Raw genomic sequence first — 13,303 nt, 5'->3', positions numbered from 1 at the left:
ATAGTTGTTCTCAAGGGGTTATGTTTCAATTGATGGAATTTGCTCTTCTGGGCAGTTCATTCTTAAGAAGCACAGCCATGTGAAAATAGTTCTAAGTTTAAGTTTGTACCTTAAACACACAGTATTTGAAGTAATTGTTCAAAAGTATTTAATCTTCCAAAATCAGAGTGCAGGATCCTGTTTCTGAAGAGTATAGTTTATGCCAAAGAATAAATCAAGAGTTACTGCTCATCTGAGCTAAATTCTTGAGTGTCTTTATAAGGGAAGATACTTGAATTTAAAGAATTTGGAATAAGTAGCAAATTTCTGAATATCAGCCTAAAAACGCACTTGATTTGCCATTTAATCCTAGTTCTTTAGGAAAATATCCTGAGACACCTAAAGCAGTACAGTATGCTTCAGAAAATACTGAGGGGATGATTTCCAAAGTATTGTACTAGATCATTTAAAGATTTATTATTCCATATGCTAAAAGATATTCACCTGCAGGACACTTTAATTTACATACAGTTGAAATCTCTACTTGTACATCAGTTTTATTATGTGCTGCAACTTGACCTTTGGACCAGGACATCAGTCATGTCTCTCTTTCCCAGTTTCACTTTCAACTTACCTAACACTTTCAGGTTCACTTTAAGTTAAATGGATTATTGAACAAATAGCCTTTTACTTCCTCCTCTTTGCTGCTGCTTCCTGGATTCTGGTGTTACTGTTACACAGGGAACTAAGACTATCCCCAAATCCTGCTTTTCTCAGCCCTTTTCTGTGGTTTAAAACTGCATGTGCATTTGTAATGTAGGAAATCCAGAATAGCATTCCCTATTTTAGCAGTGTCATGTTGACTCAATCCCAAGATTTATTAAAATTAGGCTTGGATTTGTCAGTGTGAGCTGCTTTGCTTTGCAAAATAAACTCATGTGGTTGATACTTGATGCCTGGATAGCAGGATTGGAAGAGAAATCCTGCTCTGTGGAAATCTTATCAGGACTAATGCAGTGTCCTGTGCTGTAACCTCTTCCTGCTGTGGTTTGGAGTGCATGTCTTACCTTTACAGGAGACTGGAATTCTGTAGGATGCAGAGCTGCCTTGGAAAGCAGGGGGATGTTGAATTTGTGGAAGTGATGACCTGGACACCTCCTGCAGCTCTGAGCTGCAAACAGGAGCTCAGTGTGCTGTGCTCAGTCCGTGGCAGGAGGAAGCATCAGATGCTCCACTTGGCTCTGGCTGACTCCTGGGGCCTGGAAATTTGAAAGCTGAAATATTTTTTATATCTACTTTCCTTTCTGCCTGAGATAAAGCAGGTTGGATCATGACTTCTTGCATTTCCTTCTGGTGAAGGAAAGTTGTGAAGGTTACCTGATAGGAGCATTAAAAACGTCCTGTGCAACAGATGTGATCACAGGCATTGAATTACTTCCAAATACTCGTGTAGAGGGGTTAAAGCAATACTCAGGCATCCATTCTCTTTGAACTGGGGTGGAATTCTGCCTTGGGAGCAGTTTTACCTAATTAATTGCCATACAGAAACTAACTAAGCAGTAATTAACAAGGATGTGTTGATACTGGGAGCATTTATCACCTGGAGCTGCTCTAGTCCTGCACTCTAAATTCCTGTGACCACTGTGCCTGCCTGTGTGGCTGTTACCCTTCAGTAACTGGAGCTTGTGCACTTTGTCATGGGATATTTGGCAAAGCCCACAAAGCTGAAAAATAATAAGGGTAATAGAAGCTTGTGAAAACAGGCAGGGGTGTAGAAAATGGCCTGTGTAAGTGTTGTGATGTGGGGGAGTATTACCTTGCAGTATGAAACAGGAGGAAGTTCACAGGGGAACAAGCCATTACAAATGGTCCAAAGATGAGAAAAGCTGCAGGTAAAACATCTTCTTAAATATTGTAGTTGGAAACATTGATCAGAAGCCTTGGAGCTCCTGGCTGTAGTATTTGCAGAGCTGCTTCTGACAGGAGTCTTGAAAGAATCTGCTGTTAGTGCTTGCAGCAGGCTGTGAGAGAGTTCAAATGGGACTCAGTTCAATTTTGAAACCTGTGGTTACATGGGTTTTCAAGTTCTGCTTTGTTTTCTGAAGAAACAGATTTCAGTGACCATTCTACAAGGAGAAGTCTTGTAAATTGTAATGCTGCCTGAGAGGGGGTTGTGAGGTGGGTGTCACTCTGTTCTCCCAGGGAACAAGGGACAGGGCAAGAAGAAAATTGCCTCAAGTTGCCCCAGGGGAAGTTTAGGTTGGATATTAGGGAAAATTTCTTCCCAGAAAGGGCTGTCCATCCCTGGCACAGCTGCCCAGGGCAGTGGTGGAGTCCCCATTCCTGAAGGGATTTAACAGAGGTGTGGATGTGGCACTTGGAGACATGGGTTAGGAGTGGCTTTGGCAGCACTGGAGGAATGAGTGGACTTGATCTTGGAGGACTTTTCCAACCTAAAGGATTCTGTGATCCTACTTAAGCTGTGCTTTGCAATTTTGAGGCTCTGGGAGGTCTGACTTACAAAGTGACTCATGAAAGCATTCAGCTAATCAGTTCCCCTCTGCAATATCCAGGTAATTGCTGCTTTTCATCTCTGCTATGTCCTTTGGGGTGTGGAGTGACTTTTCCTGGTGAAGCAGAGCCTGGTGCCCTGCAGCTGATGAGTGCCTGGTCTCAGAGCAGGCAGTTCCCTTCAATTTGGTGTCATCACAGAACTTGCCCAAGATCTTTTCACCTGATGATTCATGTGATCGATGAATGATAACAAACAAAGATTTTAAAATGAATTTTTGCAGATGGATTTTAAGACGTTGGTAAAAATGGAATAGGTGTTTTTTCTCCCCATGAACCAGGCAGGGCCCCAGCACATCCCAGCACAGAGGGATGTAAAACCAGCAGTGCCAAGAGCCCCATTGTGCCTGGCTGCATACAAATCCTGTGATATCAGGAGATAAACCTGCAGCTCCATCAGAGCTTGGAATCCTGCCTTGTTCTTGCCCTGCGCCTCAAGGCAGGCTTTCACAGCCAGGCTTTTGGGTAAAACCAGGGCTTGGAGAGCATCTTCCTCTCTGGAATGCATTTACATCTATCTCAGTCTTGGTTTTAAGCACCTTCTGAAAGTTGAACCTTTTTGGTCCTAACTTGAGTATCTGGAATATTTCTGGGTATTAAATCTTCCTCTGAACTCACCTGAATTTGCTGCTCTTTGGTTTCTCAGCTGTTGGTGCATGATCACCTTGTGGAAATCTGGCTGCTCCTCATGAGTATCCAACTGCAACTCCATTTGTGGCTGAGCACTGACATGTTCTTAATCATAAAGAATGTAATATCTCAGTTCAGCTTTTTTCAGGGCTTTAAGGAAGTTTTTCAATGAGCCCTTGTTGCCTTGCCCTGGAGCACTCAAGTTCAGGGCTGTTCATGGTGCCCAGATTTAATAAAGAGGAGACTGTGACCTCCTCAGTTGTGTCTCCAAGTAGCTGTTGTAATTTCAGAGGTTTCTGGCTCTGTGGGAGGCTTTTCCCCCTCTCCCCTCTGTAGCTGTGTGTGTGGCTGTGCTCGTATCTGACACCTTCATGGATTTGGGGCAGACAAAAGAAGCCACAAAAGCCCTTGGGCTTTTTATTTTTACATCCCATGGGTGTGACAGTATCCTTCCCCTTTTCTGTCTGAGTGGCTGCACAAACAGTTTTGAGAAGAAAACAAGGTGTGTGTGTTTACATGTAGCACTCAGGGATTGACACAGTTTGGGGAATTTGGGGTTATACATTGGCCCAGGCAGGAAGATGGAATCTGTAGGATTCATCTCACTATGTCCTTGGAAAAAGATCTCAGCAAGCTGGGATTGCTGTGGCACTGGGGCTCTGTTTCTCTTATTAAAACTAGAAATGGTGGCTTTGCTGGATTGGTTTTAAGGATTTTTAGTACAGGATGCTCAGATTCACCAGGCCTCCACAACAAAAAATGTAATATTGCCAAAATCTCCTTTGTCCTGGTCTGTGAAGATGTGTGTGTTGGTTGCTCAAAAGTGGACATAGTCTATTAAATGTGACAGAGTTTTTTTAACTTAACTTTTTCCTTTGTAACTGATGAAAATGCCTTAAAAGGAAGCCTGATTGCAGTGGGGACTGTTGCAGTAGCAGTATTTTGGTGTTCTTTTCCCCCTTTTGACAAGAATCACTCCAAGAAGTGGTGATTAATACTGTGTTTTGAATTATATCTAGTACAAACCCACAATAATCAAATTGTGTGGTGGTTCTAAATTGGCACTGGTCTCAACTAGGGGAGGATTAGCCTTGAACACTATTGTTTGTTCTGAGTCTGTTGAATTTGTTGGTGTTGGGTAAGTTTTTTCTATGCAGAAAACAAGGAAATAATATTGATAAGCAAACACAATATGGATGGTGGGACTGTTTCACAAGATAAGATTTCAGTTTCCGTATACACTTGCCTGGGAGTCAATCATCCTTTTGGGTGCCCAACCACTATAACCTGGGGAGAAAACAACACTGACCTGCTGGAAACTTCCCTGAGTGCTGGAAAGGGAAAGGCTTTGGCAGAAGAGTCACCTTCTGGAGATGAATGGGTGCATTGTCCAAACCAGCCTGACTCGTTCTGTAGATCTTAAATCCACTCTTAAACAATCTCTGATTTAAAGCTTCAAATTATTGCTTGGTGGCTCTTATAATTAAAAGCAAACCAGTTCAGCAAGCACAGGGCCAGAGAGTGTGTGAGGAGTTAATCAGCTTAAACTCACACCCAGGAATCTCTTTCCTGCCTTCATCATGTGCTGGATGAAGAGGTTGAGGTCTTTGGGCCCTGTAATTACTGCTGAAGCTCTGTACAGGTAACCTGCTCCTCTGACTTCTCAGAATCTGCTTTTCCACCTCCATTTTTAATGCTGGCTTTTAGAACTGCCTGATTCAGTCATCCAGGGCTGTGTAACTTTGTTTTAAGGTAGGATCTTGGTTTTTCTTTCCTCTTTCCAAGCCTTTTGCATCTGTCTTGTACATAATCAAATTCATCAAGTGTCCAGCCCACAGGGGTAGGACCTTCCCTTTCTCATGCTTCTGTTGGAGTGCAGACCAGGGACTTCAGCTGGCCATGGCTTCAGTGTCTCCTGCACTGCAAGAACCTGTTTGTAGCATCCCCACATAGAGAGTTGTTATCAAATAGAAGGGAATCACAGATTTGTTTGAGTTGGAAAAACCTTCCAAGACCATCAAGTCCCACCATTCCCCCAGCACTGTCAAGGCCACCACTCAAGTGCCTCACCCACACAGATTTAAACCCCTCCAGACCTAAATCCTCAACCAGTGCCCCAGGCAGGCTGTTCCAATGTCTGACCATCCTTTCTGTCAGTAAATATTCCCCAGTATCCAGTCTGAACTTCCCCTGGTGCAACTCAGAACTGTTTCCTCTCATCCTGTCCCTGTTCCCAGGGAGCAGAGCCCGACCCCCCAGCTGTCCCCTCCTGTCAGGAGTTGTGCAGAGCCACAAGGGCCATCCTGAGCCTCCTTTGCTCCAGGCTGAGCCCTTTCCCAGCTCCCTCAGCTGTCCCTGGTGCTCCAGCCTCATTCCCAGCTCTGTTCCCTGCCCTGGAGAATCTCCAGCCTCTCAAAGTCCCTGTAGTGATGGGCCCAAAAGCACTGGCTGATGCATCCCATAATATACCACAATTGTCACTAATTTAGTGGCACCTCTGAGTTTCTGCAGAGTGCTCCCATCACTCTTCACTCAGCCCCATTTTCTTTTGCAGGGCTCAGGCTCAGTTAGGAAAGGGTGTCAGGGCTGTACAGGAGCAGGATCAGACCTTGGAGGAGGGAAAAGAGCAGAGGATTTCTTGCCTATTCTTCCTCCCAGGCAGTAAAACCTTGGCTTGACTCATCCAGGACATGTAAATTCCCCCTAGTGCAGCAAGGAGAGCTCCTTGGGCTGTGCTGGGCTCTCCTGTGCCAGCTCCCTGCCAGAACTAGTCCCAGCATGAGGGAGACATGGAAAATGCTCCCAGGTGTGAGGGGGGTGGGACTGGGAGAGCTCCTGTTGGTGTCTCCTTATGTTTCCCTGGAGGTTCTTGCCACCAAAGGTGGGAAAAAACCCTAAATACACAAATAGTGGTGAGAAAGGGGTTTCAGGCTTCTGTGTTTCTGCCCACTGGATGCTCTGATTGCCTTGGGTTATTGGAGTTATCACAGGTGCCTGAATTTTAGCTGGCAGCAGTGGTTTTATTTATTTATTCATTTGAAAAGGTGGGGGAGAGAACAGCAAACAGTTCTAAGGTTACCAAGAGTCAAGTGTGTCAAGCAAGAGAGCAAGGAAATAAGTAAATATAGACATAAACAGCCTCCAGCCATGTGGCAGTACACACAACTGTACCTGGAGTGGTAACTCAGCAGCAAAGCATCCCTTGGAGCACATTTGTGCTTGGGAGCATTTGGCACATCCCACTTCTTCCATGGGCACCACTCCTGTGCAGGATGAGACCCCACTGCCCAGTGCAGCTGTCAGGAAGTGCAGAACCAGAGCCTGTCAGCCCCTGGAATGTGTTTGATTTCCTTTCTGGGCTTGACCCCACTCCTTAAAGCAGAAATGAGCCTCAGAACTTGGCCTTGAACTTTTTTCTCTCTCTTTTTTTAAGTGCTTTTTCTAAGTGCCATTTTAAGAAAGGAGGCAAACAAGTTCTGTTTGTGCTCAAGTGACCTGAAGTGACTTGCAGATCTGGACTGAATTTTAATTAATGTGTTGATTTGTTTCCAATGTTTATCTGTGGTTCCTTTTTCCCTCAGATCAAGCCTCGGAGGTGCAGGTGACAATGATGCTGACAGAAAGCTGTAAACTCAGAGGGCTTCACCACAGGTAGGGTGACAAATCCATGTCACTGTGAGGTGGAAGTACCTGGGCTAAAGCTCCCTGGGGAGAGGGAGCTGTTTGTTGGGAATTCAGCAGCACTTCTGTAGAATCATGGAATGCCAGCTGGTTTTGGGTGGGAAGGGACCTTAAAGCTCATTTCTGCCATGGGCAGGGACACCCTCCACTGTCCCAGGTTGCTCCAAGCCCTGTCCAACCTGGCCTTGGACACTCCCAGGGATCCAGGGGCAGCAACAGCTGCTCTGGACACCCTGTGCCAGGGCCTCAGCACCCTCACAGGGAAGGATTTCTTCCCAATATCCCATCTATCCTTATCTGTCAGTGTGCATCTATGCCCCCTTGTTCTGTCACTCCATGCCTCGTCCCCAGTCCCTCTCCAGCTCTCCTGGAGCCTCTTTAGGCACTGGAAAGGACTCTAAGATCTCCCTGGATCCTTCTGCAGGCTGGACATTCCCAGCCTTATGTAATAAAGGCCTTGCCTAAAGTACAAGAGTAGCAAGTTTTTGGTGAAACATACTTAAATAGAAACAAAATTAACTTGCTCTGCTCTCATCATTCCAAATGAGCTGTTGTCCTCCCTTTTATAAGTCAAGCTTTTTAAAAAAAGTCCAGAAAGCTTTTCTTCCCTACACTGCCTAAAAAGCTGGGACCCTCATGGGTCTGGATGTGACACCAGGCTGTGAGAAATTTTCAGGAAAGAGTAAGAAAATTCAAAATTAAAAACAATGGTAAGTCGTTGGTGACTTTGCTAATGATTTTCAATGGAAAATACAGGTATTTTAAAAAGTGCTTAATGGAAATTGAAACTGTCTCCAGTTTGGTTTGAGTTTTTATGAATTTACATGTTGATATATATATTATGTATTATATTTCTTCTAAGGAAGATGTGCAGAGACACTGCAGCATGGGGATTACCTGAGCCACAAAAGGCATGGAAACGCCCTTAAAGTGGCTGATTCACAGCTAAAATTTTCTGTTCTGTCACTTTGCAGTGGATCAAACATGATGTTCTGACTTTTTTTTTGTTTAAATGCTGTAGTAGAAGTATATCTTTTATATCTGTAACAGATTTAGAATGCTGCACCTCCCAGTTTAGGATATAGCACTTCTGTGTCTTCACCTGTATTCACTACAATTTATCTCAGCCCTCTTGGACCAAGTGAAACTGTTTGGAGGATTCTTTCATAATGGGAAAGTAGTCAAATATTTCATTTATTAAAAGTACTGTCTAGGGCTTCAGTTAATTGGACACATTGCACTCTGCAATTCCTAATACAAGATTAAATGCTTTTCTTTCATCTTGAATTAATTTTATTGCTGTGTTTAGGAATCAAAATTATTTTAATCAAATTGTAGTTCCATAACATTAGGAATTTCTGTGTCTTCCAGGAATCTGCTGCCTATCACTCATGTCTGTATAGAGGAGGGAGAGAAACCAATGGTGCTGCTGCCCTACATGAACTGGGGGAACCTTAAACTCTTCCTGAGACAGTGCAAATTGGTGGAGGCCAACAATCCTCAGGTACCCTTGGGCATATGGGACTTTGTGCCCATTAAAACTCCATTTGCTCTGAGTTTGTGCCACCAGAGGAATGGTTGTGGCACTCTCCTGGTCAGTGTGATCCAGGAGAGCTGCAGAGGTGGCTCCCCAGCAAGTGTTTGCCTTGTTTCCCACCAGGAAAAGTTTATCCTGGGTGTTCAGAGGGCAGGATGCTGTCACTTCTCATTAGGGTAGAAGCTCAATCAATGCATCCTAAAATTATAGCAACAAATAGAGAAAATTGTGGATTAAATTAAGGGAAATGGTGTATGGAGAAATTTCAGATTTACTGATACTTCTCTTGGTATCCCAAGCTATAAATACATGCAAGATTTTAATTATGATGGGACTGTGAAGCTGCAGAAGGAGCTGAAGCAGCAGCCTCTGATACTGGTTTTGGAGAGCAGCAAGGATTTTGACTGTGCTGCTGCCTGGGATTAGCTGGTTTCCAGGGAAACAAAGTGAAAAAGGTGTGGGAAGGGGTAAAATGGACCATTTTTGCCTATGCCCACTTCCAATCAAAGGAAAAGTAGGTACAAAGAGTGTGGCACTTGCAAGATGGAAGTATTTTCCCTTGGCATGTCAAATATGTTAAAATTTCAAGTCAGACACCATCATGAGTGCCCATAGGTGGTTGTGTCTGTGGGGACTGGAAGGGGAGGAGGCACTGGGACACCCAGTAACCCTGCAGGTGCTGGGCTGAAGGGGCTGATGGCTGCTGCTCTGGGCTCTTGCAGGCAATTTCCCAGCAGGATCTGGTACACATGGCCATCCAGATTGCCTGTGGGATGAGCTACCTGGCCAGGAGGGAGGTCATCCACAAGGACCTGGCTGCAAGGAACTGTGTGTAAGTACTGTCCCCTCTGCAGCTGCAGCTCCCTGCACTCAGCCTGAGCTCCCCTTCAGAATGCAGGGTTGGGGTCTCTGGTGTAGTCAGTGAAGTTGTTTTCCCCCAAAGCAAGGGGAACCAGGAGTTGTGGTTCTAAAGGATGCAGAACATCCTCTCTGTAAATGCTTCAGCTGGGTTTGAGTATCACTTTTTCAAAGGCTTGAAAAGAATTAAAGTTTCCTTCAATTTTAGTAAAAACTTGGACTATCTTTGACAGTTTATCAATGGATAGATTTTTGTTTGAAGTTGGTTTTCTTCATTCTTTCTCCTTAAAAACTAAGTTAAAGACTTTGTTCATTGGTAGATTTCTTAATTGCCAAATGATGGATAGATATAAATGTACTCTGGAATGGCAGGAGTGCCAGAGAGGGGTTTGAGACCATCTTCAGGTTGGAATACACTCCAAAATGTAGAGGTGGAGGTGTTTGGTGGCCTTCTAGGAACCAGTCACTCAGTGACCACCATCTCTGCTCTTGTGCCCCATAAAGGTGCTCAGTGTGATGACAGATCCTGTTCCTAATTCCTATTGCTGTTCCTCACTGCTGAGCACACTGAGGAGGAAGTGGGACCACAGGAGACAGATCACAAACATCAGGGAATCACAAACATCAGGGACATCCCCTGGAACTTTATGTTTGGAAAGATAAAGAGGTGCCAGTAGCCAAGGTCCCCTGAAGGACTTTGTTCCACCCACCCCTCTTTGTTCCCCAGGTTTACTCTGGGTGGTGAAAGGCTGGGAAGTGCATCAGACCCATCTCCTAATTTTGGGAAGGGAGCCAAGATTCCAGTGATCTTGGCAGGTTTAAGGGAGGAAATGCTTGTGGTCTCATGTGCCCATGGCACAGCCAGGTCCAGTTACAGTGGACATGAGAGTTACACAACTCAGAGCTGTCTAATTGCTGGGGAAATGCCCTTTGCATTGCATTTATTTTCAAACAGGTCTTCTAGGAATTTCTCTGAACTCTTGAAAATTACTAGATAATACATTTCCTGTTGTGTAAATTTTGAGGATAATGAAGTGGCCTGAAAGTGCATAGAAAAAATAAAAAGGTATCTGGGATAGTAAAGAGAGAAGCACACAGATCATTTATATTTCATTTTTCTCATCAAAATAAATAATTGGTAAGATGAGAAGACAGCAAAAACCAGTTTGTTACAATACCCCCACCCCAATGTTCCTTCTGGATATTTGTCATACAGTGTTGAAGCCAACATCTTTGCCATATTCTGAAGTCAGCTGTTTATGAGAACACTGAACTTTATTGCGCACAGTTTTAAGTTCAAAGAGTTTGAATCACACCCCAGAGGGGGCAAATTCTCTCTGTTATTTTGAGTCATCTTTTCTTGATGAAAGTTTCCCTTAGTACCCTATTTCTGACAAGCATCAATATCTGTTCTGGAGGGAATAAAGACTTTTCAGCAGATGGCTTGATTGGAGCCATGCTTTTGGACCACAAAGGGTGCTGGTTGGTTCAAGATATTACTGGCTCTTTGTTTGCTTAGATCTTTGCCTCATTATTGCCACAGAGGTACCAGAGCTACAAAGTGTTTAATTGCCCTGATAGGGGATCTCCAACAGAGCAAGAGTAACTTGAGGCAGTTACTTATTTGCTTTAACAGTATTTTTTTGCGCTTGTAAGTGTTTGGCTTTATTTAATCAAGCCTGCTGATTTTTCTAGTGCTTATCAGTTGGCACAGAATTAAACTGGTGCTGTGATGATATTTGCTAATCAGAGTAAGCGTGTCTTGATGCAGGAGAGAGCCAGTGCTCGAGCTGTGGATTAGCAGTGCCCAGTGAGATGCTGAGTGTGGCCCTTGGGGCTGGGCAGAGCTGTTGGCTGTGGGGTTGCTGACCTATTGGAATATTACCAATACTGCAGACAGGATGTGCCTGAGCTTGTCTGGCCCTTGCTGCTGAACCAAACAGGGGCACTGTGGTGTTTCACCCCAGAGACACCTTTGGCTGGCTGGATGCTGCAGCTGGGCACAGGGAGGCGAGTCCAGGCTTGCAGGAGCTCAGGTTTACCTCTGGCAGAGAAGCTTTAAGGTGATGGTGAAGGAAAGGAGCTGGTTCTGATGGAGGGTTTCCATCCAGAGCTTTATTCTGTCTCCCAGGCCTCTGAATGCAGCAACAGCTCCAAAAGAACTCCCTGACCCCGTGGTTGCTGTTCCTTTTAACTCCAGGGAGAGGGGGAGGGAAGGAGTAGGGAGCCACCAACCACGTACAGGAGGGGAGGTCTCAATGGACAAAGGACACCTGGATGGCCCAATGTCCCCTCAGGGGTAGAGGGCATCCTTTGAATCTGCCAATCACTCAGTGCCCTTCTGGAATGCCAGGAGTGACAGACAGTGCTTGGCAGGGGTCAGGGTGGGGAAAGGAGGGATGATTGACACACCTGGGAGGGATCATCGGGGAGGGGCCCAAGGTTCTGAGGTAAATCCTGAAATCCCAATCCTGAGTGTGCTGTTCTCTGTGCCCAGCATCGACGATGCCCTGCAGGTGAAGATCACGGACAACGCGCTGTCGCGGGACCTGTTCCCCATGGACTACCACTGCCTGGGGGACAACGAGAACAGGCCCGTGCGCTGGATGGCTCTGGAAAGCCTGGTCAACAATGAATTCTCCAGTGCTAGTGATGTGGTGAGGGTTTTTTCCCTCCTTCTTACATTTTGGAAATGTGTTTTGTTGACATTTTGCTCTTTTTTCAGCTGTTGGAGAATCCCAGAATGGTTGGGATTGGAAGGGACCTTTAAAGCCTGTTTAATTCCATCCCCTGCCATGGACAGGGACACCTTCCACTGTCCCAGGTTGCTCCAAGACCCGTCCAACCTGGCCTGGAACACTTCCAGAGAGAATCCCAGAATGGAGAATCCCAGAATGGTTGGGATTGAAAGGGACCTTTAAAGCCCATTTAATTCCATCCCCTGCCATGGACAGGGACACCTTCCACTGTCCCAGGATGCTCCAAGCCCTGTCCAGTCTGGCCTGGAATACTTCCAGGGATCCAGGGGCAGCCACAGCTGCTTCTGGGCACCCTGTGCCAGGGCCTCCCCAACCTCATAGGGAAGAATTTATTCCCAATATCCCATCTAACCCTGCCCTCTATCAGTGTGCAGCCATTCTCCCTTGTCCCATCCTTCCATCCCTGTCCCCAGTCCCTCTCCAGCTCTCCTGGAGCCCCTTTAGGGAAGGGGCTGTGATGTCTCCCTGGAGCCTCTCTTCTCCAGGTGAACCCCCCAGTTCTCCCAGCCTGGCTCCAGAGCTCTGCTCCAGCCCTTGGAGCATTTCTGTGGCCTCCTCTGGACTTGCTCCAGCAGCTCCAAAATCCTTCTGGTGTTGGGGACCCCAGAGCTGGAGGCAGGGGACCATGGCACTGGATAGGTAACAGTGGCTTGTTCAGAGCAGCATCTGTTCTCCCACTCCTGCCTCAACTGCTCGTGGCAGATGGTTCAGGGGTCAGTCAGGCCCTTTGTGCACAGCAGAAGTGCTCCTTGCTCCCTGTTCCCTTGGAAGTGCTGGCAGGGAACACACTCAAATTCAGGGAGCTGCACTGAGACTGCTTTTCATAAAGTATCCCAAGTTGGGAGGGACTCACAAGGATCATCCAGTCCAGCTCCTGGCCCTGCACAGACACCCCAACAATCCCAAATGCTCCTGGAGCTCTGGCAGCCTTGGGCCCCTGCCCATTCCCTGGGGATCCTGTTCTGTGCCCCAGCACCCTCTGGAAGTCAGGGTGGACATCCATTCCTCACCCTGTGCTCAGTCTGCTCAGCACAGATCTGCTCAGGCACAGCTTCCCTTGATAAATCCACACTGGCTGTTCCCAGATATCCCTGTGCTTCACAGACATGGGAGTGAGCTCCAGGATAATGAGCTCCCTAGCATTAGCAGGAGCTGGTGTTTGACTCTGTGGCCCACAGCCCCCCAAATCCCAGCTCTTCCAGAGAATTCTTCATTCCAGTGGCCAGGAACCTCTCCCAGCTGAGGTGACCTTTCAGAGATATGAGCAGTGTTGCAGTGACCTCAGCCT

General features: G+C 46.1%; 1 protein-coding gene across 2 annotated transcripts in view; it reads left to right on the top strand.

Moving 5' to 3' along the window:
• Window positions 1-13,303, top strand: part of RYK (receptor like tyrosine kinase) — a 53,806-nt gene that overhangs the window by 36,238 nt on the left and 4,265 nt on the right. For both annotated transcript variants that reach the window (XM_066556419.1, XM_066556418.1), the window contains exons 10-13: window positions 6,762-6,831; window positions 8,233-8,365; window positions 9,121-9,230; window positions 11,754-11,913. In XM_066556419.1, the coding sequence (XP_066412516.1) occupies window positions 6,762-6,831; window positions 8,233-8,365; window positions 9,121-9,230; window positions 11,754-11,913 (473 nt within the window). The remainder of the gene's footprint in view (window positions 1-6,761; window positions 6,832-8,232; window positions 8,366-9,120; window positions 9,231-11,753; window positions 11,914-13,303) is intronic.

The sequence above is a fragment of the Molothrus aeneus genome, chromosome 10 (genome assembly GCF_037042795.1).
Source record: "Molothrus aeneus isolate 106 chromosome 10, BPBGC_Maene_1.0, whole genome shotgun sequence".
Classification (NCBI taxonomy): Eukaryota; Metazoa; Chordata; class Aves; order Passeriformes; family Icteridae; genus Molothrus; species Molothrus aeneus.
Note: the sequence above shows the minus strand (reverse complement) of the source record. Positions and strands in the feature narration are given on the sequence as shown.